This window comes from Myiozetetes cayanensis, unplaced genomic scaffold (assembly GCF_022539395.1).
Source record: "Myiozetetes cayanensis isolate MyiCay16 unplaced genomic scaffold, myiCay2020 scf24, whole genome shotgun sequence".
Taxonomy (NCBI): Eukaryota; Metazoa; Chordata; class Aves; order Passeriformes; family Tyrannidae; genus Myiozetetes; species Myiozetetes cayanensis.
Genome location: NW_026087456.1, coordinates 6,068,705 through 6,095,927, shown reverse-complemented (window position 1 = coordinate 6,095,927; position 27,223 = coordinate 6,068,705). Strand labels below are relative to the sequence as shown.

Below are 27,223 nucleotides of genomic sequence, written 5' to 3'. Positions count from 1 at the left end.
AAGCTGTGTAGCTATTGCTGGTGGGCTGCCCCCACCCACACTTCTCTCTCTCCTTTTGAAATGAGGAAATAAAAGTCTGTTTTGTTTACAGCTTGACCAGAATGTGAAGGTAGTGGTTGATTAATACTGTTGCTGCTTCAATTCCATACCTTGTATTATAGAAATTCTAAATAAGCGAATTTCTGACTGGTTAATTTTTTTAACAGGAGATCGCACATTTTAGTAGCCATATTTGCATGCCCTGACCCAGTTGTTTCCTCTTTTTCCTTTTCCCAGTTTTCAATGTAAGCAAAATCAGAATAAGTCTCCAGCTTACTGGAAACAAACTTGATGGAAGGTGGCTCTGCTTCACCTTTTCTGTGCAATTCTGTCACTGGTGGTGGTGTTAAATGACATGCAGTGGGTCTGAAAAATCACTTGAATAATGCCTCAGAAGACTTGTTGCAGTAGACTGAATATTTGCAAGAGGGTAAAAATAACATTTTAGATGTTTTCCCTGGCTTTTTATATGTGTGCAAAGTGCATTTTGCTTTCTGTTGCTGAAAGTTATAGGGAATTCCTGAGGGCCAGTTAATTTTAAGACATTTTTGTTCATGTTTGTCAAACTCTTTGTCTAGATAGAAAGACATGATGATAGGAATGACTAGTCCATGCTGTACCAGGTATGTGTAAGGATTGATACTGAAAAAGGAGAACAAGCTGATGTTGTCAGTCTTCTTCCCTAAGAAGAAGTTGTTTAAGAGTGCCAGGATTTAGTTGTGTGCAGTTTACAGAGCTGCTGGATAGAATTAAGGGTTGTAGGGGTAGGTAATACATCTTTTTAAAATGAGCCTTAAACCACACTCTTTCATATCTGACTCAGAAGTGCGAACTTATGTAACGTGGGAAGATTGAGTTTAACTGTCCTGCGTTTAATTATGTTACTCAACCTTGAAATTTGAGTGACAAGGGTTTACATGGGTGCAGCAGTGGACAGGTGCAAGTGAGGTATCTGGCACGTGGTCTCACTTTTTATAGACTGGTCTGTTTGCTTCACTGTAGTTAAAAATCTGTATGTGGGTTTCTGTCTCTCTCTGTCTCAGCTGTGTTGGGAGCCCAAGATACCCAGCTCAAAGTCAGGTGATAGGAATTTCCTTTGCCTTTGACAGATCCCTTCTGCTCTCAGATCCTTCTTGGTAGGCAGTGGTGATCAACTCTACGTATTTGATACTTCTCCAGGCTTATAAATTAATTATTTAAGAACCAGAAGCTGTTGGTTACTAAGATAGAGGTTTGGTTTTTTTTCTAGTGTTTCTGTGACATATTCCTGGTGTGAGATGGATGATGTTTAGGCAGCAGATGGGCAGCTCCTCACCTTCCAGTTAGCCTTTAAACCCAGAGTATTTCTCAGGGGTTGACCCACATGTCTTGATTTTTGCTGTTTGCTCTCTGCTGCCTTTGTAATTTTTTTTTATATGTCAAAGTCTGACAATTCAGGAGACGTTCTGTGTGGTTTGAAGTATGATTGGTCTTAAACAAAAGTGCTCCCACCACGTCCAAATGCTCTTTTTCTTCCATTTCAATAACAGACTGAATTACCTCTTTCAGGGACTGTCTGCTTCTGGTTTCCACTCCATGTACTGGTATCAGGAGAAAATAAGGACAGGCCAGGGGTGACACCAGTTTTCAGCTCAGGGGAAAGGCAATACCTTGCCTCTCAGTAACACTCTGCTTGCCTTTCAAATGACCTGGCTTTCCAGAGCTGATGGGTGATTTATGTCTAGGAGACTTTTGGAAGAGCGTTTCAAGGCAGAAGATCGTTTGATTTAAGTGCGTCTCGACATGTTTAATATTTGAAGTGGATGGGAATGGATGGTGACAGGACAAAGAACTGGCTGGGGGATGTGGGGAAAAGTCTCAGGCTTGTTGACAGCGACGTGGGGAGAGGTGTAGCAGGTTTTTTGGGTAGGACATATTAGTTCTGCCCTGATGTGTTCCTGACAAGCCTGTCTTGTGTCTTCAGCAGAGCACATAGAACTGCGGTTGTTTCTTAGCTGTAGTTGCGTTTGAGTGTTGCCTTTTGTGTGTGGTTTTTCTTTTCTGTAGATGCTTGTGTGTTTGGAGGCTTGTTTGTTCTCAAGCTTCTAGTCACTTCTCCCAGGTGCCCAAGTCCTGTATTGGAGTGATAGTGGTGACAGGTGGAGAAACCCCCCAAACTTCTAACAACAGTCAGTCGTGTTACAAATTCGGCATCACATTAAAAACGAGAGAACTGAGTTGTGACTGCTGGCTTTGCTGTTGACCTCTGAAGTAGATAGAATGGATTTCACGTGCATCCTCCAACACAAAGCAAGTGTGACTTTTACTGTGTGTGACTCTTATTAATAATTGCTTCTTTCTTACAAAAGGCTTCTTGAAGAAGCGACTCATTAAGAACAACCTCAGGAAATAACCAGTGCATATTCTGTGGAACGGAGCATTTTTTGGTGGTTTGCTTTTTCAGTAGTTTCTCTCCACTGTCTGAATTTAGCAAAATGGTCTGTTTTGCAGGTCTCTTGGTCAGACATAGGAGGACTAGAAGACGTGAAGCTGAAATTGAAGCAGGCAGTTGAGTGGCCTCTCAAACATCCCGAGTCCTTCATCCGCATGGGGATCCAGCCTCCAAAAGGTGTGCTCCTTTACGGACCTCCTGGATGCTCGAAGACCATGATAGCAAAAGCTTTGGCCCATGAAAGTGGTCTCAACTTCTTGGCAGTGAAGGTAGGCCACTTAAACTTGTGTTTTCTTCACTCCTCTGTAACAGCTCCTGGTTTACCAATTTCCATTGTAAGTATCCAGAGGCTCTTGGTGTTTCTGATCCTTATGTATGATGCTACAGCAAACACCTTGTAAATATCAGGAAAGGTTTGGGTTTGGGTTTCTTCTGAAAAGGAGTAGTACCTTTTTGTATGCTTTCAAGAAGTATTAGCACAGCACAGAAATTGTATGTTGGGTGGGTGAGTAAGCTGTGGAGTGACACCTTAAATACTGGCATTATTTAAAGTATTTTTAGGAACGGCAACAGTGAAATTTTAAAAGGGATATAAATGAAACACAACTCTGGGTAGTGGGTAGCTGCTCTTACTGTAATAATTGCATGGAAGTGTTATCATCTCATCTCTTACATTCCTTTTCTTTCTTCAGGAAGATCACTTTCTTTATCTTACTCTTTATGTTGCGTTACAGATTTTTCTTGTCCTATTTGTCTTTTTTTTTTCTAAGGGGAAATAGTTCTACTTCAGTCAGTTTTTAGGAAGTTTGCAAAATCAGTTATATCTGGAGTACTCCTGGATAAATGGGATATTCTCTCAGCGTTAAGAAACACCTTAGGTATAGAAAAACTTTGGATTTCCTTGCCTGTGAATCAGTGTAATTGATCACTGTGGGTTGTATGGAAAACACATGAATGGAAGCTATTTAATAGTAATACTGAGCTTCAACGCATAGGAAGGAAAAAAAAAGGATAGCAGAGTGATTCCACATGGGGTAGTCCTGCAGCTGTGTCAGAATGTTAATGAAGTGCAAGAAAAAACATTTGTTTAAGTATTTTGAAAGTATCTCCTTCTCAGCAGTAAGATCACGTCCTCTTCTCTGTTGACCATCTCTTTGCTCACAAAGCCTTCTGTGTTAGTTTCTGCACAGCTTCCTCCTCCTTTCAGGCACGCTGTACCTCTGGATCCTGTCCTCTCTGGGATCAGGGGCAGTCACTCTGACCCCAAAGCCAACAGCCCTTCACTGCCCAGGCTTCCTGGGATTGCAGACAGGCCTCTGGGTCACGGTCACTTCAACAAGAGCAGCCTTGGAAACCTCAGCCCTTAAAGAAACGCTACCTTTACTGCCTCTTCCCTAAAGACAAAGTAGTTCTTTGTACTCCAGAGTCACTGGTAAACAAGGTAACCTTTTCCTCCTGTGCTGCTTAAAAGAAAACATTGCTCTTTGTCTCGCCCAAAGCACTGGTGCCTGAGAGGGTGGGGAAAAAAAGGTAGCACTCTGAAAAAAAAAAAAAAAGTTAAAAACGAATGCTGTTGCTCTTCTGTATCGCTCAGTCATAGCTCCATCAGACATTTTTACTGATGCAGTGAATTGTCTAAAGTGCTGACCAGGAGATATGCAAAGGTGCACTGGTAGGAAATGCTTGTGTACAGTTTTTCCATGGTGGAGTTCTGAGGGTGCAACCCCCCTATCATTGACAAGCTGTAGCAGAAGGGGCTGGCTTGAAGAAACTGCCTTTTATTCCCTGTTGGTTTAAATCCCTTGACCTGGAACTGGTCAAATATTTGATGTACAGATGTTTCAAGAAGCACATCTCTGGAGCACGTCCAGCCTTGGATATGTTGACTCCAGGAAAGGAACGTAGCCCACTTGCTCCAACTTCACATTTGTTTCCTGGAGGGGAAAAAGGCAACATCCATCATGTACTAAATGTGTTAAACATCGTCTGTAGCACTTATTCAAGTGCAACAGCCATGGATTAATTTCTACTGCATGTGTTCCTGCAGTAAATCCGAAGTAGATGTATATGGGGGGGTTTTGTTTTTTTTGTTTTGTTTTTTGAGAGGGGACTTTTTCTTGCTTATAGCCCTATTAATTTTCCTCTTCTTTACATGTGTCTCAAATATCCATCCCTGGAACTGACATCAGGTTTCTTGATAATTCACTTTTCAGACTTGCATTTTCCTTCCAGTCTCTCCTGCCTCAAATAAGTAATTTTGATGAGAATTGTCTGCCTTACAGCTTGCAGGATATTCTTCTGGGATAGTCCAGGGAGCACAGGTTCCTGGGCCCTTCTCAGGAAGGGACTGCAGACAGGAGGCTTAGCTTTGGCTGTGGGAGCCTGCTGAAACCTGAGAGGAAATCAGTCCTGGTACATGCAGTGCTTGCTTGGTCCAGTGATTTTTTGAAAGATGGACCTATTGTGTCTGCACACTACACTTCAGATCCATGGGCACAGTAAGTCCAGCTCTCCAGAAGTGCTGGATGTACTTTCCTGGTCTTAAGTTGTCTGTCCCGCCTCGGTGCCGCAGGTATCACCCTTGCCCCGGCCGGGTTCCAGGAAGGCTTTGCACTGTTTTCCAGATGTGTGTGTGTGTGCAGTGCCTGTGCAGTTTGGACAGCTGACTCTGTTAAATGAGATGTTTCAGCTGAGTTATGTGTCAGCTGTTAAAATGTGACCTTTCCATGTGTTTTGGGCACGGGGGGCTGTCACAGCTCCGTCTGACCGGCCTCTCGTAAGGTTCGGGAGATGGGCAGAGCGTGGATGTCATTTCTGGGCAGAGGAGCTGCAGAAAATAACGTGATAGCAGATGTTTGACGTTGCATCCTGTTCTCTCCTGAAGTCTATTGTGAGGTTTGAATGGTTGGTGTTACAATGAATGTGGCCCTTTTGTAAACATGCTCTTTGATACTTGGCCAAAAACTTTTTATAGCTGTATTTTCACCAAGATCAGTGACCTTTTGCTTTTCCAAGAGAAAAGCAGTTTGTGGATTGGTTTGTTTTACAAAGCAATCTTGCATATAATTCCTAAGGGGAATTGTTTATTTTTATTCCTTCTCTCGACTTTCTTTGTCTCTAATACAATGTATCTGCTAAATTTACTGAGGAGGAGGTTGTCAACTACTTTCCAGGGGATGGCTTATCCTGCTCCTTCCTGTCAACCCCCTTTTCTAAATCTCTTGCAGCACTGAGGCTTTTCAGGGTTTTAGTGGTCATCTGGATTATTCCCCTCTCCCAAACCTCTGTTACAGGAAAGGCAGCTGAACTGTTCTCAGCTTCTTGGAGATTTTTCAGTGTTTTGTGGTCATGGATACAAGCGAGTATAAGACTGTGAAGGAAGGACTTGGGAGAAATTTTTCATTATTCAGGGTTGATCACCAGTCTTGTCAATAGTTTTTGATCTGTTTGAATGCTTATTTCAGTCAGCCTTCTCTGCACTTTTGTACTTCTTCACAATCCCGTTGTGCTCGCCCCAAAGTTTTAAATTTTCTTCTGAAATGTATTTCATGCATCTTTTGCTAGTAGGAAAAGGATATTTCTGTGCAGATGTTAGACCTATCCATATTAATAGGATGAGGGATATAATTTTCACCTTCTGCCAGGCTGGTGACACCTTGCTGTTGTATTATACAACCATCTCTCTAACACTTTTGCTTTAGATGTCACTTAACTTTCTGAATTGAACATGAAGGAAATGAAGCCCTTTGTCACTGTATTATTTCTGTGGGTTATTTTCCCTCTTCTGACTGTTTATGTGGCAGGTATTTCTCTGTACTGTTTTGACAGTTCCTGCACTTAGGGTCAGCTTTGACTGGCTGCTTTTTTAAGATGTATTTTTATTAAACCACTAATGGTTTGTGGTGATATTGTAAGAATATTTTTGGAGGAAACGCCTTTATCTTGCTGCATGGCATAGATAATTATATCTTCATTTGTCTTGCATCTTAGTTTATTTAGATTTGTTATGACTGCCCTCTTGGCTTTTTAATTTTATTTTATTTTTAGCAAATCCTGTATCATTGTGCTGTGCTAAGGATCTAATGAGTATTAACTTTTCTTTACAGACTTTCTGTTGCTTTTCTGGGAAGCAACTGAGTGGAAATTTTTTTCTCCTGTTGTTATTGTGGTATTTGGGTCGTTAACTTTATTACCAAATAAGAAAACCATTGTGCTTTTTTTGGTTTTAACCTATTTCAGAATGAACACTGGATGTTGTCAGGCTGGGGGGCACCATCACGGTACCTACCCAGATAAACTCCAATATCCAGATATAATGAATTCCTTAGCTGATGGTCTGATCCATGGGGACTCAGAGTTCTGTTTTCTGTCCAACAAGCAGATTACCTGAGTTTATAGAATATATAGCAACAAAAGTCATGTAACTTCTATGTTCTTGTAAAGGTTTTGGAAGCATAATTTTTCCTTTTGTTGCTCCATGCTTAACGTTTGCCTGTTTAAAATCAAAACTGAGGCAAAAACTCACTTAGGCATAGTGACAAAAACCAGCTTAATCTTAAAAAGAAAAACAGAATTTAGACTTACAAAAGTTAAACCCCTTGGAATTCAGCTAAGTGAGACACGGTAATTGTTGTAAACAGGATGAAGCAATACTTTAAAAAAACCCTTCACACAAAACAAAACAAACGAAGAAAACCAAACCCACCTGTGACAGTAAGGAGTGTTTAAGGATGTTAACACCAAGGAAAGCAATGGTTCAGATGATGTGAACTATACTGTTCTAAAACATCGTTTGCAATGCTAAGCAGCTCCAACTATGGTGTGATTTAAAAAAATAAAATAAAGAAGAAAGAAAATATTCCTGACATTTTATTTGCTGTTATTTAAGAACTTGGGCTGCAGGAATCTTTTTTTTTTTTTCAATTAGCAGTAATTACAAAAATATACACTGTTCCCAGAGCTCTGACTTCACCTTGGCTTGATTTAACTTCCTGTATCACCTAGCCGAGGCTTTTGTACCACTCCCCGTGCTTGACATGTGCTTAAGCTTAGTTTGTCATCTGGGTCAATTATGTCAAAATATTTTCCAATTGAAGTTTCCTCTGCTTTTCCCTTCAGCCCTTGGCTGTGGCAGCTCAAACAGATTAATGAGGCTTGGAAAGGTCGACTGCTTTGCTTTGTGAAGAACTGTCAGTGAATTTTGGGGAGACAGTTTAGCCTTTTGATGAGGATTTCAGTGGGCAGAAGCTTGAACTAAGAAAGCTTAGTGCCTGTAACTAGCTATAAGGAAAACACTGAAGATGAAAAATGAAAAAGCGTTGTGGTTTTATGAGAAACTTCGTTTTGAAAAAACTTCTAAAAAGATCCACAGTAACATATTGACAGTTACGTGTTAGTTAATTATCAGATGGTGATACTAACTGAAAAATATAACAATTTTCACAAGGGAAAACAAACTGAGATACTTCAAGGTCTTTTAATCCTGAAGCTACCTGCATGTCTTACTCAACTGAAAATAAAATTAGGCATTCATCATATGCCCATGTAAATCATATGTCCATATAAAATAAGGCATTCCTACACTAATCTTCCCAAAAGTGAATGTGCAGGCAGAAAATGATTGAACATAATCCCCTGTCTCTGTTTCCTTGTCCCTCCTCGATTACTTTGCAAGATTAATTTTTATTAGCACTTAGTCTCTCTCTCCCTGTTTTCAAGTTACCAGTGGTGGAATAGGGTGTTGCTGGAGGGGTGTTGTGTCAGCAGCCAAATACACTTTTGCAGCAGGGTTGGCTAATTTTGTGCAGTTTTGCTGTAAGATTTTTGATCCCACGTGGATCCTGCCCAAATGGTGCCAAGCCTGGTCCTGGAGAGTGTGGCAGTGGCAGGTGCTGGAAATTGTGAGGAACAGGAACAACAATGTAGAGGGATTTGTCTGTGGATGGAGCAGGTGAGCAGCGTGGGTTGCTTCTAGATCTGCTTCAGCTCTGTCACAGTAGAGTTTCACCTCTGATTGGACACTGCTGTGCCTGTGCAGCACTTTGTGAGCTTGGAAAATGCTGGTAAATCCAAGTGTCAGCTGTGCCCGTGTGCTGGAGAGGACCCTCTCCGAAGGCACTGGCGCATGCGCTGAGTTTAATGCAATGTTTCCAGTCAGTTCACTCTGCAGTACAAATACCAGCTTCTGTCTTGTGTAAAGAAGCCTCAGAAGGTTGTCACTGAGGTTTGCTGGTCAAGGCAAGTGGCAAACAAGTGAATTCTGGGGCATGAGAGTAAAGCAAACTGGATATTGTATTTGCCTTCGCAGTTTGATCGTGCCGCTCCTGGCCACTCCACTGCAAGGATCGAGAATGATGGGTTTTTGCCAGTTTGCTCCCTTAGATACTTTGGAGCCCACAAGCACCTGCTGAAGTTGAAGCTTTTAAAAGACCAGACAGGTGTTGACAAGTTTTTAAGGTGCTCCGGAATGCAGGGCAGAGGGAGAGGAAGCGATTAAAGCGGCGCACGGCGCTCAGCCCGGGATTTCCTCGTTCTGAGAAGCTGGGAGCGAGGCAGATGAAATCTTCAAGCAGCACTGTAAGGAAGGAGTGGGTTTTATTCTTAACAAGCAAATATAATGCATGTATTTTCTGAGCAAATATTTTTCTATGCCACGTAACCAGTTACCAAGTCACACACGTACAGCCTTACTGGTGAAGTAGAGGAAGTTTCACTGTTTATCTTGTTAACTCGCTTCCCTGCAGCCACCCTGAGTCATGTGTTGCCCTGGATTGGGTGTGGGAGGGATGGGAGAGCACTTTGCCATTGCAGTTGCAGTGCCAAAAGACAGACTAACTAATTTCTGAGTCTCTTCCAAATGAGTTAACGTTGTAATAGTAGAGCATAAGGCTGAGAGAGTCGGGATTGGGACTGTTCCCAATGTTTCTTCTTCGAACATGGCAAAAAAGGAATTGTGCGTTAACTCATCGTAATAATCTGGAGTAATAATCGATAGGATGTGATACAAACTCTTTAATTGGAGTTTTAAAACATAGGAATGGTACTCTATGGCTAACATAGCTTAGCGTGTCTGTGTTAGAGCCCAGAACTTGTATGTGAAGCTGTCACAGTGTTTCTGAAGAGACTAGACAGAGCTGTATGCTGCACAAGCCTGGAGCTGTGTCCATCTGGCTCAGCAAGCAGAAGGGCATAACTTACCTGATTGCCAAAATAGTTAAAAAATTACTTAAGGATAGTCACTGACTAAATTTCCTACCCAGGTGGCTACCCCGGTGTTTTCAGGTGGTGAAAATCTGCAGGTGATTTTAAGCACTGCTTAGGAAAATGACTGATACCCTTAAATTTCAGGGGTAGCAGATGTTCTTCTTGCAGTTTAAAAAACACCTTGAGAACTGCTGTCATAGCCATGTATACACAAGCTTATCTTATGTTACAGCCTGTATACGGGGATTTTGTCTTTTGGTGAAGTGAATCTTTGAAGAGTTGATTCTGGTAATATTTCAGATGTAAGGAATTTTTTTCTTGCCTCCTTTATTTTAAAAAAAAAAGTGAAATTCACCCGATCCAGACCATAAACAAGTAGAAGGTTTCATCCTCTTGTAGACGAGGATGGGATAGTCTTTAGACAGAACATGCCTGGAAATTATCTACTTTGAGGCTGAACAGAAAAACCTCAGCAGAATTCAGAGGGCCTGAATTGGCAGATTTTATCCTGTCAGTCTGGACTCCTGCTCACAAATGCTGTGCTTATATGCATGGCTAAGCTACAACTGCTTCTGCCAATTTTCTGCTCTAAATCTTTTGCTGGTTTTGGAGTCACTGTGCAAATGAGCAGAAGAAACAGGTTTTATTCCTTTACGCCCGTTCGGATGGAAGATGAGCTGTTGCAGAAGAGAACAGAGCGGTGCGTGGACAAACCGGCCCACTTGTTACTGTCACCTCTTGGGCAGCCTGTCAACAACTATACACGGCTTTTAAAGGAATCCTTGTGCTCCCTTCTGGGCCAGAAATGATCTTCCAGCAAATGTTGACTTGCTGACTGAGTTAAGCTTATGTCATTTTATTTTATTTTTTTTTTTTGAAAGCATTAAAAAGTAAAATAAAAATCCCCCCCTGGTATTTCTTGAGCGGTCTCTAAAACCACAATTTCTATGTGAAAATCAGAAGCTGTGTCAGCTGCCAGCAGGTGACTTTGTGGTGGCCTGTGGACTGCTTCTCATGCAGATTTTTCAAAAAGGAGCTGCCATCAGTCTGAGCTAAAGGACAGCGTGGGTGCAGACAGGGTAAAGCAGGGGCTCAGCTCAGGTGGGACCAGAGCTAACTCACTTCAGGTGCTACATCCAGCTTCTTTGAACATTTCTAGACTTTGTGTTGTGGTTTGCAGTGTTTGCATGAGATGAATTGTGCAGCAGTTCCTCATCTTTTGTGTGTGCTTTGTCTTACTCTGGAGTCTTTTCCTTTACTGAGGTGTATAATAATATTTCCAAGCCACGTGGAATAAAAACCATGACATTCAAATGCAGTTCTAGTGTTGTTCATGAGTGGTGAACTAGGAGACCCTTCAAATCAATTTTCATTAAAATTCTCCATGAAGAGTCATTAACACAGTGGTCTTTCCCCTGGAGTTGCTGCTTAATGAGGAGAAAAATGGAGGAAAAACTTCATGTCAAAGCTCATGCATTCAAAATAATTCTCTTTGGAAACGTTTTAAACAGTATTTATTGCTTTGATGTTGCCTTCATCATATTTTAATGCTTAATTAAAAATAAAACTCCAAGCATCTGAAATTATATTTTACCTTAAAGCTCAAATAGAGTAGTTTTGGTTTTAAGTATTTTTCTTTTTCTGCTCAGACAAAAGAAAAAGAGAATGGCAGGCTGTTTGATGGTGTGTCATACTAGATGGCACTGATGTATGTGATGTTGGTTTTTCCATGAGAATACTGATGTGGATGAAGATTGCTTATGGGAATAAGGGTGTGAAAGAGCAGGTCCACAAAAAGTCAGTAGAAGAAATCTGTAATTATGGGTAGAATCTGCCGTGGTTTCTCGGTGTATCAGCTCAGTTTAACAGAGAGCTGGACAGAGAGGGCTGTGCTCTCGTTCCTTAAGGGTTTGTTGGGTGTGCTGTGGGATTCCTCATCTACACTGGGTGTGATGAATGGCGAGGGCCTGGAGCAGCTGGGCTGGCTCTGAACTGCTGGCCTGTTCCTCACTAACTGCTGCACACTCCTCATGCTCAGTGTCCACAGTCAATAGCAGGAAGAGACTTTGTTTCTGTCTCTCACCTTGTTTTTCCCTTCTCTCTTTCTTGCATTCTATGGCTAGGTGTCTGGATAATTCTGTTTCCATGCAAGTATCCACCTGACTCCAATTCTGCAGTCATTGGAGGCCTCCAGGTGACACTTTAGCTGCCACAGCAGCTGCTCTAGGGGTGGGTGTTGCTGAAAGCAGGCAATTCTAGCTGTGTCATTTACTTTTCCTGTGGGCAAAGCACACAGTGCTGCTCTTCCAGCCCTTAAACCATGGATTTGACCCGAGTGGTACTCCAGGATCTCACCTGGTCCTTTGGATAATGGACAACTCCGGATGCTTTGCTGATAGCAGATAACTTGTGCTTTACTTTTCAGAGTATATGTTTTTTCCCCTAAATATGCACAGGTGTTTTCCCACGGTGCCAGTGTCAAGGTAAAAGTCAGTGCATTAACCGTTACTGCAGGAGTGAAAATGAGCGTGGAGAGGGGAGACAGCAAAAAGCCAGTGAGCTGCGTTTTGAGAGTGATGAATCCGTGTTCCACCGACCCGGGAACAAAGTCCAGATGGTCCCATTCGAAGAGGGGTTTTGACAGAGGCTCTGTCACTGCCAGTGTATAACTGTGTATGTGCCACACCCTTAATTGTAACATGCCTGCTGTTTGAAGCTGCCTTACTGTTCTGGGCTGAGTGTTTTACCTGAAGGTACTGGCAGCTGTGAAGCCCAGGAGGGTGGTTCGGTTTTCTGACTGTGAAGGATGCTGTTTCTGCTGGTGAAATGATGAGGGCACCTGTTCCCTGGGAAATGGATTGAAGCCACTGCCTCTTTTCGTTCAGGGTGTTGGATAATGATCGTTGGTTGAGGCTGCAGGTCAGTGTTGATGCAAACCAGGCTGAAGTCAATGAGTCATTACCAATCCCGGGAGAACGTGAGGCCCATTAGGAAGCATTATTTAAGCAGCCTATCCTACAGGACATAGCAGACCAGCAAATACTCTGAGAATTCTCCATTGTTTTACTTGTTATAACTGTAAGTACTTGTTCAAGACTTGAACACTGACCCTGTGGTCTCCAGTGTGTTCCTGGTGGACAGGGATGTGAGTATAAACAGGCACCAGAGCAGCTGGCACTAATAATCCTGCTTGGCAGTCCCTGCAGAGGAGGAGGAATGTGAATGAGCAAAGACACTGAACAGCTTTCTTCCCGGGGCTGGAGTGCCTCCTGGATGGGTTTCAGGTGTGCTGCTATGGCAGCTTCTTCTTTCTGGACCTGCAAACTGTCAAGTTCAAAGAAGCCCTGCTAAACATTGGTTTGAGTCACTGTTTTGGTACTTGCTTGGACAGGATGCACGTTTGAGAGTGCAAGTAAATGCTTTACTGTAATTTGTCTTTTTGGCTGATTTGCAGCCCCTTGTTGCTGTTGTTGAGCCAAACAACTTTTAAGAACCTCAAAGTGTTTATTTTTTTGTTTAATTCCATTTCTCGTGAAGGATTAGGATGAGAGGGCTAATGCATAGTTACATGCATGCCCAGCACTAAAATAAATGGAGGAGAGCTTGCTGCAGGTACAGGGTACATCTAAAAATGCACCAATAAGACTTGCAAATGATAAGTTATCAAAATTTCTTAGAGATCAGCTGTGTATCACTGGCAGATTGTCTCTGTCCTTTTGTATGTAAATGTAATATGCTTGTTAAACTCTTTTATTTTTTACCTTGCAGGGGCCTGAGTTGATGAATAAATACGTTGGTGAGTCTGAACGAGCAGTGAGAGAGGTGAGGAAGGGCAGGCTATGGACAATGTTAGATGTTAAACTTTCTTGGCATTCAAATTTTTCTCTGCTTTTGAGGTTACTTTTAAACTTTCTGAAAAACTTCTGGTGCAGAAGTTTCAAAAAGAGAAGGAAAAAAGAAAAGGCAGGAGGGATATTTTATGTTGCTCAGCTTTCTCGTGTGCTGGCCTAGTGATGCATGTCAAGTTTAGGATCCAGTAGCAGCTTTCAGTAGCAAGCCTGCATTGCATAGCATCATGAACAACTTTTAAAATATTTGTTTTTTTTTAAAAAAGCCAAAACATAAGTCTGATGTCTGTTATGTGATGCTCTGTGGCTTTTGAGGCGTGTAGGGGGTGATAGCATTCTGTAAACAGTTTCCATCCTTTAAAACCAGGTGTTTCATTGTTGTTTTTCTAGATCTTCAGGAAAGCCAGAGCGGTGTCTCCTTCAATTCTTTTCTTTGATGAGATAGATGCCTTGGCAGTTGAAAGGGGAAAGTAAGTAATCCTGTTACAAAAATAACAGACGTAATTTTCTGATAAATTACTCCTACACTGTGCAATCACAAGTCTATTTACACTTCTAGAAGTATTTTATGAAATATATTCATTCCACATACAGAAGAGCAGCATGTGTGACTTTTACTCAAGCGTATTTAACTTGGCATAAACAGGTAAGCTGGTGGAGTTCCTCCTTTCTCATCTTATTAGCAGGAATGATTCTTCTGGTTCTCATGCCCGTTGGCTCTTTTCTGTGGTTTTACCTTGCATTTATTTCCAGTAACTAACTCCTTTTTTTTTTTTCCCAGGATTGTTGTACTGGCCTAATTTGGTGTCTCCATCAAGCAAACAATACAATCATGAGCTGTGTAGCATAAATTTCCAAGGAGACTACTCATATGCCTAAATTTACACTTACGTTTAAACATTTTGCCAGGCAGGGAAAAACCTGACGGAAAGATTTGCTAACACATCCTTTCATGTGTGACATTAAGAAGGGATTCTTGTGCAAACAGCTAATAGCATTTTCTTTAATATCCTGCTTTGTGATGATTCCAAGAGATGTTTAGCTTGTGTCTGAAGGAGGATTGTAGCAGGTTGTAGTTGATAGTATAGCATTTGACAGGCTCTGTAAGTGGAATAGCTTCTTATAAATGGAACTGCTACTTGTTGTGAGCAAGTACTTTTATTCTGTTTTCTTTTGCATTAGAAGCTACCAACTAGGTGCATGGAGAAAGTGTTTGTTTGGTTTAAAGCCTCATCAAAATTTCAACATTTCTCTGGAAAAGGAGCTTCCTCGGCATCCCTACAAAATTCCCTTATATTGCAAAAAGGGCATTTGTATCTTCAGAAAAGGATAACAGGTGTCATTTTGAAATTTCAGTGAAACAAATGAATTATTTTTGTTACAGGAGGTGGCATGACGTGTAGCATAGAGCTGCCCTGTGAAGCTACTAAGAAATGAACATATTTGCTGTTGAAAATGCAAAATCTGTGTGAAGGTGTTTTCATCAGCATCCTTCTCACGTGCAGTGTGTGCAGCTGTGAAATTGGTGAACTTCCTAGAAATGCTGTGCACTGAAACACCTTGCAACAAAAAGTTGCTTGAATGAAGCCAAGGGAGGGGATTCTTCCCCTGCTGCAGCTTTTTAAGGTGTTCAGCTTTCAGAAACACCACTTCATCGAGGTAAAACCCTTTTGGAAGAATAAGCCACAATACATTTTAATCAGCCTTTTCACGCAGGTGCCCTCGAAGTGTTGAGTTTGTTTGTTTGTTGTTTGCTTTATTCTCTTAGGGAGTAAACAGCCTAATGTTACCTTACCTGGAACTGTCTGTGGGGGGTAGTAGGCCTGGCAGAGCTTGCTGAAGAATGTGGTATGACCTGCTGCAGCGTTGTGTTGTGCTGGAGACATCTGGTTTTGGAGCTTTAAAAAGAACAGGGTGGGACACACAAATATTTCATTGTCAAATCTGAACCAGATGGGAGGTAAAATACGTTAGCAGAGTTCTCATAAAATTCATCTGAAATTAAATGGTGTAGGAAACCAGACAAGGCACTTATTAGAAATGGCCTTTTTTTACAGGCTGACTTTGCACAGTAGGAATTTGCAAATGCACTGGAGATGCTAATGATTTGTGGCCTCTGGAGATCCATTTCCTGTACTATTACTAACCATGCTGAAGTTTTCAAGGAAACACCTGTTTATATTGTCTCCCTATTCCCTCTGTTGGTTGAATTAGTTTTCTCTGCCGTGGCAGTGAAAAACACTGTGATGCAGCTTTGTAAGAGCTTTTCCTCTCGGTTTAAATCCTTGTTAGGATGCTGTGGGCTTTGTGCAGAATGTGCCACGTCCCAGATCTCCTGGGGAGGCAGCCTCTCCTGGTCCTACCAGGACATGTCCAGAGATACAGAGAAGCTGAAACTGTTAAGTTGGGAGAGTAGTTTTATGTATAATTCCAATCTGAAATATAGATGTGAAATAACATTGAGTAATTGTTTAATGTGTTTGCCCTTCAAAGCACTTTGCCAAGTATTCATTAACCCATAATTACTTGTTTAGATTTGTCTAAAGCTATGTGGGTTTACAACACAAATGTTTTGCTGCTATCCTTCAGAGGTGATTGAACAGTCCCTTCTAAGCAGCAGGCACATATGAACTGGTAGACTTTGAGATTATTTAGTGTACTGGTAAATCAAGAAAGATAAGGAATTACCTTGTTTGCACCTTTCAGTATAACATCTCCTTTGCATCATTTAGTGGATTCTGTCACTGCACAAGCCATTACTCCGTGGCAGACACTGTAGCTGCATTCACTTACGTCACAGTGTTTTATTTATTACACATTCCCAAGCCATAGTGCCATCATTCCATAACTGTGATACATCTAACACTCTACCTAATTCAGCTGTCTCATCTAGCAGCTTTGTTTTACCAAATGTATTTGGGTAGAACAAAAAAATGCTTTGAAGTCAGCAAAAATTCTATTAATTGACTTTGTTCAGTGTCAAAGTGTATTAGTTCTTAAAAGTTTATTTCTTATCCTGCCTGCTTAGAAGTTCCATATCTTTTGTCAATATGAACCCAGCTCCTGTTTTGTTTTATTCTTGTCCACACTCCCCTCCCAATTTTGCATGTAGGCAGCAAACTAATACATATTAATCAAGGGATTAAAAATGTGGGCTGGATGCATACCAGCCTCGAAGACAATTTATGAAACTATAATCCTACACCTCTGGTGAAAAGTATTTCAGTGCAGAGTGCAACTACTCTAGAGAAAAGTCTGGAGATCCTTGCTGCAAGAAGATGAGAGGGTGATACCGAAAGAACTTGGGTTTCTAATGTGGTAGTGAAGGCAGATAAAGATTCTTTGAGCTGTATTAATTTCTGAATCTTGTTCTGTTACACTCAGCTTCTAGCGCTCTTGGAGGAATTTTCCATCTCTTTCTGGTTTATGTGGAGATGTTAGAGGAAGTTTAGAGAGAGCTGAAAATGAAAAATTAGGGGCTGAATGGCCTGACTGTAAAGAAAAAGGGAGGCATTCTCTCTAACTGGTTCTAAAGAACAGATGATAAACCTGCAGAAAAAAGATGGGAGAAAGTTAGAGGTGTCACAGTGAGGTTTGAATAGGAGAAATGATTGATATGAGGAAAATGCCTGTAAATCAGAAAGGCTTTCGACAGAGCGTTCTCCTTCCCTGTGAGTTAGTCATTTGGGAGAAGATCCAGAACCTTCCACTTGACATCTTTAAAACAAACCTGACATGTCAGGGATCACCGTGCAGCGAGGAGCAGTCGGGCACTGGCAGAGGTGAACAACGTGACGCACGGAGCCCTTTCCACTGCTCCGTGGTTCTAATGAGCATTCGCTTCCATGAGCCGGTTATGACTTTTTCCTTTCTTTCTCCGTAACTTTTGAGAGATGTTGTTATGACTTGTTGTAGGAGAGGCTGTGCTGAGGCAGGACTGGTCCAGATACAGCAGGGAAGTTTGCCTGGAAGTAATCCCTGGCCTGCATGAAGCTTTGAGAGGCTTTACAAATTGCCCAGCTGCGGAGAGTTATGGGTATTTGTTATCCCTCGGTATTCCTGACCATGTAAAACCTAATTCTTCTGGCCATCAGAGGTTGCCAAGAGGGAAATGGCTTGGTAATTAGACTTGAAAGTGATGAATGAACGTGGGTCTGTGTAAATGCAGCACAGACAGTCTGTTTGCTGAACTTAAGAAATCTCTGTGCTTTGGAAATGGGACATTGTTTATATAAGTAGGATTTTTAGGATTTTTGGGCAGGAGACATATTTGTTTCTTTTCTTGTTTTTCAGAAACAAAACGTTTTCCCCTTTAACTGCAAGGCTTTGTAACGTAAGATGGGAAATGTTGTAGATTGAAAATGGAATTTATCAGTGTCTTCTGCAGCAAAGAGGAAAAAAAGAGAAAGACAAGGGACAAAATCAGTACTTTTTTTGACTTCTGGAGGCCAAAGCAATTTGGTAGATGAATGTTGCTAACCTTTTCAGAGCGAGGGTAGAAGTGACAAAGTGAAGGGATATTGCTACCAATCCCCTGAAACTGCAACTTGATGATGCTTTTTCGGGAAAATACGTTATCCTGTATGCTGGGGGGAGGATAGATAGATTCCTAAGCCACAATTTGAAGTGCTCAGAAGCACTGAAAGATGTGCTGTTTTAATTTTAGGTATCAAAATATTTGCAGTCTCAAGTTTTGAGGCCCTCAGGCTGCTAAAAGGAAGCTGTGAAGAACAGCAGCTTCTCTGCTGTCCTCTGCCACCTCTGCTTTTAATAAGGACAGTGATAAATCTTCTCTTTTTAAACCAAACTGTCTTTCTGGAATATTTTAACCCATATTTATGCCCTACACTTGAACATACCATTGCATTTTTGTATCTGTGCAAATTCCCTGGTGCATTTGAGCAGCATCTGTCATGAAGGAGTTCAGTGATTGCATCCAGCAAGGAAACCCATGGGCTGCACCCTGGAGGGATGCAGCAAAGTGACATCGGGTAGGAGAGAGGTAGTTGGCAGAAATCTGCCTTGCACAAGGTAAATTAGCAGTAGTCCCTGAATTGGTGAACGTCAGCTGATTCCCTGCAGTATCTGAGCTGTGTTTGCACGTGATGGAGAGTTGAGACATTTTAAGCTTTTGTGACTGCTGTATGAATTCTTGAAAGTTTTGGAATTGGGTATCTAAACAGAAATATTGTCTGGGAAAAATGTTGCATGTCCAGTGCCAGCTTTCTATTTTAGGCCTAGCAAGGAGTGGTGAAAAAGGAAAGTTTGGAAACTGTTTGATTGTACAGTGAAGCTTGTATTTGTCTTTGGAATAGCAATTTTAACAAGTAGCGTTACCCGTAGATTGTGTAGATATACAATAAATGTCTGAAATCCCTTTAGTTTTGAAACAAACTCATTAACACCTCTTGTCTAGCAGGAATCCTTTATCTCAATGTGTTCTAAATCTGTGTTTCTTCCTTTTTGTACACAAAACTCAATCATTTGTAACTTTGCCGGCCTATATTATAATTTGGATGTTTGAAGTCAGTAGAGAATTTCATTGGCATCAGTGGAAGCAGGACTGGATCCATAAACCCTTTTCTCAAACTCACCTAAGTGCATGGATACATGTGCAGGGTTTAGAGGGACTAATCAAGGCTGTTAATGTAGGTAGGACTGTTCTGCAGTGCTTGGGAATTCTCTGGCAAAGCTCATCTGAGGAAAGATGCTTCAGCCAAAGACATGAATTTGAGCCTCTGACTGGATTCCTGCAAGAGGCCCAGTTGAAACAGATACCAGGATTAGAGGGATCAGAAGTGGGCATACATGGTGACTATTTAAATTCCCAGTATGGCATTGGCTGTGGAAAAAGATCGTCTTACCCGCACTAAATGAGCCCAAGCAGGTTACAGCTGCCTGCAGGGTTAGGACTACAATGATTGAAGGTCTTTTTTTTGTTGTATTTATTTTGAAAAAATTTAATGACATACAGGGGGAACATAAATGTAATTAAAATTTATAAGTGAAACTTATTCCATCTGAAAGTGAGCCTCTTATGCTTAAATATTGTCGTAACGAAATGAAATCCAGTCTAGTTAGTTACTTCTAGGCCTGTAACACTTCCAACTTAAACTGTACTTGCTTCCCTGGTAGATATGATTGATTACAGTTTTCAACTTGATCAACTTTCAGGAATGCACACAGAGGAGAGCAATGCTGAGAAAAACAGAATGAAAGGAAAGGGGAAATTTTCTGTGCATCACATCAGGTGTGTGTGTGTTTGGGGTTCTTTGTTTGTTTCTTTGTTTTGCTGTTTTCTTTTAAGGCAATATCAGTGTTAGCAGAATAGGAGAACTCATGATTCTTGTGTCAGCCAGACGGTGCCAGGGCCAGCTGAAAGCACAGTCTAATGTCCATCTTTCGTGGATGTGCATCTGGAATTAGTTGCAGGCAGATGGAAATGGGCGATGGATCACCGCATAGGTGATGCGCTTGGGGAAAGCCCTCCGGGGAAAAGCCGCTTGAGTCCAAACCTGTCTCAAACTGGCTCCTTTCCTCCTTTTTTCCTCCTTTCATTGTGTTTGTTTTATTTGGGCCTACTTGATTAACTTTTGGAAGCTGCAGTAGTAAGAAATTTAGGCAAATGGAAGAGGCTTGGTTGCATGACCGTGGAGGGTAATTAGGATGTGTTTGCAGCTGGACATTTGTTTCGAAGTCACCTGCTGACAGCTGAGCACCATTGCCTGTTTTCACAAAGCTCATCATCTTTTCAGGGAGCTTGCTTGGAAGCTGGGGACCACTCAAGGAGCACTCGGAGTTCTTTTATTTTTCTATGTTTTTCTAATGTCTTAAAAAGCAAATTGTATGAACTTCACTCAGTCAGCAAATCGACAGTTGGCAAAAACACCGTTTTGGTGTGGAGGTGACCATGAAGATAAACGTTCTACCCAGACTGAATTTCCCAGACTTTCCTAGTTTTCCTCTGGAGATTTTCCTTCTGTGGTACTTGAATTCTGCTCTTGAGGAAACAGGAAGGACTTGAAACAATATTGTGGGTAGAAGCTGATACAGGTGCATACAGAATCCAGCAGCTTCTAATTGTAGGGTGCTGATGGAGGGAAGGCTTTAGGATTATGTTCTTTCAGAGTTTTTCTGATGACACAGGCAGGGAAATTCCCTGCTATGGGGAATGCTTCTTATCTGAGCACCGAAGGGGGTTTGTGTCTTGGTGTACTTGTTGTTTTACTGACTAGTGAAAGTATGTAAGTGATAACATCTAAGATTTACATGCTGTACCTTCAGACTTTCTAATAACATCCAAGCCTTTAGTGTCTGTAGTGGTGTGAAAAACAGTCACTGAAGTTCTACCATACATGTGGTACAACATTCACAGAAGTAAATTTGGCCCGTATTATTCCATAATAATGTAAGAGCCTGCTTTTTTTTCCCCAACTGGCATAGCAGTGTCCATTCTGCTGGACAAAAATCCCCTAGTGCTAGAATTTTTGAGTGAAAATTGACATCCTGCAATTACTGTTTTTCTGGTAATGCTATTGGAGCAGATTATTTTAATTTTTTTTTTTTTCTTCTCTCTAGTGCTGTGGAAAACCTTAAGCTGCCAAAGCTGTATTTCACCCGAGTTTGTGAGGGAAGGAAATAAAACAGTGTGACAGTTAATTACGATCACGGCAGTTGGACTGAAAAGCTGGACTTGGCAGGTGCTCCTTGCTGACAGGTTCCCCCTGCAAAGCCCTGACAGAAATGTCAGACTCGATAAAAATCCTTCAGGCTGTGTGAGCGAGGTGACTCTTGCGTGGGAGTGTGCTGGCAGGGGGCTTTTGTACTTCGGGAACCTTTTACCTCAGTAGTTCACGGAGAGGTGGAGAGTCCTGCCAGAAATGTCTATTTCAACCTGTATTAATTTTTTTGATACTGACCATTTTGTCGTGTCAGTGAGTTTTACATTTGTTTTGATATGAAGTCGTTTCCTGAGATCTCAGTGGAAGAGTTATTTGAGGTGATACCACGTCCACAAGTATTTCTAAAACCTAGAAGTTTTGATAGTGATTGCAATTCTTGTGTTAGGGAAAAAAATAAAAGAGGCAGGTTGTATCTGTATGTAAATCTTACCTGATGGGATGTTTTGGAAAAGAAGGTGGGCTGTATTCCCTTCTCACAAAATCTGCATTATAGATTTCAGCTGCATGGAGATTAATCCCTCTGCAGTAATTTATCCTGGATGCTTCTCCTGAGATCTGCCTCTTTGACCTCTTGGCTCTGCCTGAGGTAGGGTCAGCTGTGCAGGAGAGGTGTTCTCCCAGACTTCCTCCTGGTTTTGTAGCTTCACAGTTGGTGTGAATTTAACAGCACTCAAAATGTGGTTGTGAGAATGAATATTCCCTGCATTTCTACTCCCATGGTTATGCAGTGTAACTAAATTAGGGTCCTGATTCTGCAGGTCAGGTGTTCAGCCAGGCTTCAGTGCCACTGAAGTCAGCAGTGGGATGGTTCTCCTTTACAAGATTCAAGTGGGGATGGAGCCTTAAATACATTTTTCAATGAGAATGACATCTGGTGTTCTGAAAAAAACATTCATTCCACTGGCTTTGGAAGTGTTCTGGATGGTCAGATGATGCCGATGTATGTTTGCTTTAGCTCACACTGGTGATGCTTACCAAATTTCATCGTGAGGTGAAACCACAGTGCCTGCATTCTCAGACTGTTTTTAGTTTTCATATATTAAAAAATCTGTTAGATAAAGGGCAGGGGGAAAGAGAAGGAAATTAAATAAGTGCAAATGTACAAAACAAGAAGTCAGTTGCTGTCAGAAAAAAATGCCTATGGCAAGAAGGGTAACAGGTTTAAATATGATTTCATACATCTGGCTATGTCTGGAAACAAAATCTCCTTGGCTTGAAGAACTGCATAAGCGAGTGAACTGTATGTACTCCTTGATGCAGTGATAGAATCAGGCTGTGGTTGCTTTTATATCCCCAGGAAGATGTATGAGAGTGGCTGAAGGTATCCAGGGGGAAATTTCAGTGCCCACTGATACATGAATCTAGCTGGCTAGAAGGGTCTTTGGATAAGGCCAAAGGAGATAGAAATAAAAGCTGCTATAGGGAGCCCTCACCTGCTATATAGAATTTGGAGCTGGTGCTCATGATCTCTCAATTCCATCAGGCAAGGCCAGAATTAAGTCTGATTAATTGTGAGGCTTTGGTACCCTTGTAGAATGCATGATTTACTCTGGCAAAATGTGTATTGGGAGTGCCTTTAGCTAAAATAAAATACCAAGAACAGGGTTGTCTTTCATATTCACCATCACCAGTCTGCTTTAGTCCGTGGATAGTCTTACCTGACACGCTTTTGCCATTTAGGAAGCTTCTCTGATGGTCAAGTGAAGTGCCTGTGCAGGAGCACAGGTGTGCTTGGTCTGAGACTGGTGGGACACTGGCAGGACTAGCTGAAATATCAGAGAGAGGAGGATATCTGGCTCTAACTGATCTAATAAACTAGTAAGCAAAGACATTTTTTGCCTTTAAAATTCCTTCATCGAGGATTTTAAATAAAGAGGGGTTGGCGAAAAATTAACTCACAGCCTGATGTATTTGGGAATACGCTGGGGCAACACAAGAGTTTCCTTGAAAATCCCCTGACCCTTTCTGGAGCAGCCAGACTCCTCTTTGCTCACACGCTTTTTATTTTGGAGTTGAAGGTATTTCTGGTTTGGGCACGTGCACACATGGCCCTGCGTGGATTATGTGAGGGGCTTAACTCTGGCTGCCTGGATTTGCAGGCGGCATGTTGACAGGAAATTAGTTTGTACCAGGACGTGCCTTTTGAGGACTATTTCCAGGCAGTTGTGATGATGACATCAGCACAGGGAGGTCAGTTGGAGGTGGGGGGGGGTGCAAAGACAGCCCCTCGGCTGGGAGTTGGTTTTGGCAGTGCCTCCGTGGGACTGGGGGGTTAATCATCGTTTGTTTCTCTGGCTGCCGCTTGCGTCAAAAGGCCGGGCAGCCTTAATGAACGTTGCCTGTGTTAATTTGAAACCCTTGCTGGGAAATCATGGGAAAATGGAAAAGCACATAGTTGCGTGTCACCCCTCAGATTAACAGCTTGGGCAGCGCTGGAGCTCTCAGTGTGGCTCTGGTGCAGCTCCGAACAGCTGGGAAAGAGATCGCTCCCTGTGCCTGCCTGGGGTTTTTATGGGGTATCCTGTTAAGCCAAAAGCTAATTTACTGTAGACTCTGTGCTAAAAATGGTGCATTGTGTGACAGCTTCGTGAACTATGTAAATGAAAGCACTGAAAGTAGAAATCTGTGGGGTCATAGGAACACAGACACCTCTTCATTTGATACTGGTTTTATTATTGATGTTTTTTGTGTGTGTGGATTTCAAATTATTTACTCCACTTTGAAGAGATAATAATAAAACCCCCAATAATGTACTGGTAGCCCCCTTCATCGTTTGAGCTGTATTGTACCATCACTGGTTGCCTAACTACAATTTTCTGATGATGCCTGAATTCATGTAAGTCTTTGCAATGTGCATTGCCCTCTAACAGTGGGGGTTTTCTTTAAAATAAACACTTCTTTAATGTGTTGTGGGGTTTTGGGTTTGGGTTTTTTTTTTTTCAACCTGAAGCTTGTAAGAGGAATGTTTATAATTGGGGAAGATGTAATATCTGTTCTAGCCACCTCTCTTTTAAATGAAGTTTTGTTGATTTTTTTTGTTTTTTTTGTTTTTAGGGAATACAGAACAGTTTAGCATCTCCTCTGAAGACTTCCACCTTCAGATCATCTTATATAACGTTAGCATTTTGGTCCCAGTCTTATAATTATTTTTTTCCTTTGCTTAGCATTTTCTTGCACTCAGTCAATTGGGTATAAAGTTGAGTAAATGGGAAACTTATGCAAGATGGGAGGCCCGAATCCCTACTGAGACTAACTAATGTTACAAAGTTGATTTTAATTTCCTTTAAGCTCTGTGTCCTTCGAAAAGGATTTGCTATCCATGTCCAACACCTGAAGTGTTTTATCACATGCAGCCCTCTATAAGTCATTGGGACTGTGACCCTTGGGTATGTTAGAAATGCTTTAATATCACTTGGGAATTTCTGATGAGGCTGCAGAAAACCCAAAAGCTGATGACCATGTAACCCAAGTCCCTTTTCTAATATTTCTTAGCAACCTAAATATTCTGTTAGCCAGCATCTATTACAGCTCCTCAAAGATGTTTTCCAGACTGGGCGTGATAAGTTAACTGTTTTGCACTGGAAAATTACAGAACCAGTTGTAGGATGGGAAAGTTGGGGAATTTTTTTCATAGGAGAGCTGTACAGCAGTGCTGGAGCCTTTAGTGTTCCTTTGGCTCTGGGATGTTTGGGAAGCACTGTGACCACAGACAGGCTGGTGATGGGTGGGTGGCAGTGCTGCAGCAATATCCATGTGTTTAATAACTATATAACTATATTTTTGTGCTCCCTCTCTGCTGGAAATAATTGGAACACTTATATTTTAATATGTTTAATATATTTATTTTTGGAAACTAGCATTCACCGGGATAATGGTACTGTACTTGTGTGTGTGTGTGTAGGTGCCTGTATATCTGTATAAACATTAAAGAGAACTTTTGGGGAAGGATTTGCAAAAAAATTTGACATTTTAAAATTTGACAATTAAGTAATTAAAGTGCAATAAATTAATTATTTAATTAATTTATTTTATTTAGTTTATCTTAATCCTCTATAGATTTGACTTCAAGTACCAGACTTCTTTTTGCTTCTTAGTATGATGTTTAGAGGGATCTGAAAGAATGGGAGACATGAATTCTTTTAGAGTTGTATTGAAAAGAGCCTATTTAAGGGTAGAGAAATGAAACCTGGGAGAGCTGGGAACAGCCCTGGAAGAGCTGTTTCCCGTTGGTGAAAGATGATGTGGGTGTGTGCATGCCCATCCACAGGGGAGGGTTGTGCCAGAAACAGCGAGGTTTTGGTGTGTGCCAGGAACAGGGCTCCTGGCAAAGGAGGATAAACCCCACATTTTTGGTGCTATCTGGCAATCTCCAGCTGCTTGTCCCAGCCTGCTTCAGCTTCCCTGCCCTTGCTCAGCAGAGGGAATACTTTATGCCTTGTCTGCTTTGGTTTTTCATATATTGGTGATTTCAAAACTGGAGTTTTCAGGTTTTCAGTCTTGGTTTTTTTTCCTAGTATCTGGAAAATCAGCTGAGTTAAAGGACTGACAATGCTATTATGAGGCAGTTGGTCAACACTCAATTTCTTCTCATTTGTTGGAGAGAACATAACGATGTAGAGCTACTCTGCAAAACACATAAGGGCCTAATTTTTTATACTGCATAGGGTGGTGTAAGCACTCACTTGGATGATGCTAAAAAGGAAAGCTTGTCTGACTAGTGAAGAAGCTGCATGAATTCAGTTATGTAAAAAATGTTTATTCCAGAGATCCACACTGTGTTAAGTTCTTTACAACCTTCATATCAAGCTAGTAAAAAACCCAAAAAGCTGACTCAGTTGCGTTATTGAAGACCAAGAAATAATTTGAAGGACTAAGTCTCTGATTTGCTGCTCACTTGATAAGACAGTTTCAGAGACTGAGGGTGAAAATAAAAATCAGAAAGAATTAAGATAAAAAGATGCATCTCTGTAAATTAAAAAGCAGAGCATATCCTTTCCTTTCTCCAGTTTTCTAGGAAGAGAAAGCTAATGCTGTGACTTTTTTTTTTTCTTTTTTTTTTTCTTTTTTAATAAATCAGCTCCTCAGGTGCTGGAAATGTAGCAGACCGTGTCTTGGCTCAGTTGCTGACAGAAATGGATGGGATAGAACAGCTGAAGGACGTGACAATTTTGGCAGCTACAAACAGACCGGACATGATCGACAAGGTACGAATGGATGCACTGTCCTGTTCTCTTGAAAAGGCCGGATTTTGGGTATAATTCCATTCTCTTTTATTCTCCAAACTCTTGCCTGATCAATTTAATGATTAAGAGTAGAAGTTCGAAAATGAAGACAAGGCAAAGGAATAGTTGATGTCCCTCACTTTTTGCTTCCTCCCTACAGAATTTTTACCAGAAACAAAATGTTTTGCCATAGCCTTAAGTGTCTGTTTCCTAGATGAAATTTCCCTCCAGTTGAGCTCATTGAGCTTGTGCAGCAACATTTCTGTCAAACTGCTGCTGTGGTTTTTGCTTCTGTTGTGTTTGTTTATGCAGGAGTTTGCTGGAGTTTGTTGGTTTCATTAGTTACTTCCTTTCAAGAGATTATATATCTCCTCAGTGCCCTTATCCTGCTGCCAGCACTACGGTTTCCAACTGTAAACAGTACAATTTCTGCTCAGATCCTGCTGCAGCTCTGCTGGCGTGACAAGAACATGTCAAATTTGTAAAAGCTGGAGGGTTTTAACACTTACTGCGGAAAAACCTCCAAACACAAAACCAACCCAGCAGCCCTCTAGAAAATCCACTCTAAAAACCCTCCACCACTGCTGTATCTTCTCACAGCTAAGTGCAGTAGACGGGTCAGTCTGAAGTGATTTCCTTTAAGATACATTTTGTAGTGTTGGTAAGGTTCTTTATTCCACAGCTTTTCACCTTCACAACATTAATGAATGTGATGACAAGTTAATGAATTTCATTTTCCTGATCTTTTTTAGGGTTTCTTATAAGTTTCTTAAATAATTCTCAGATTTTAAGCTGCTC

General features: G+C 41.4%; 1 protein-coding gene across 3 annotated transcripts in view; it reads left to right on the top strand.

Annotated features, from left to right (window-relative positions):
• SPATA5 (spermatogenesis associated 5) overlaps positions 1–27,223 on the top strand; it is a 413,699-nt gene that overhangs the window by 23,887 nt on the left and 362,589 nt on the right. For all 3 annotated transcript variants that reach the window (XR_007629554.1, XR_007629553.1, XM_050320693.1), the window contains exons 11-14: positions 2,530–2,739; positions 13,442–13,495; positions 13,912–13,991; positions 26,281–26,407. Coding sequence is in view for 1 of the 3 variants with exons in the window: in XM_050320693.1 (XP_050176650.1) it covers positions 2,530–2,739; positions 13,442–13,495; positions 13,912–13,991; positions 26,281–26,407 (471 nt within the window). In the remaining 2 variants the exon portion in view is untranslated. The remainder of the gene's footprint in view (positions 1–2,529; positions 2,740–13,441; positions 13,496–13,911; positions 13,992–26,280; positions 26,408–27,223) is intronic.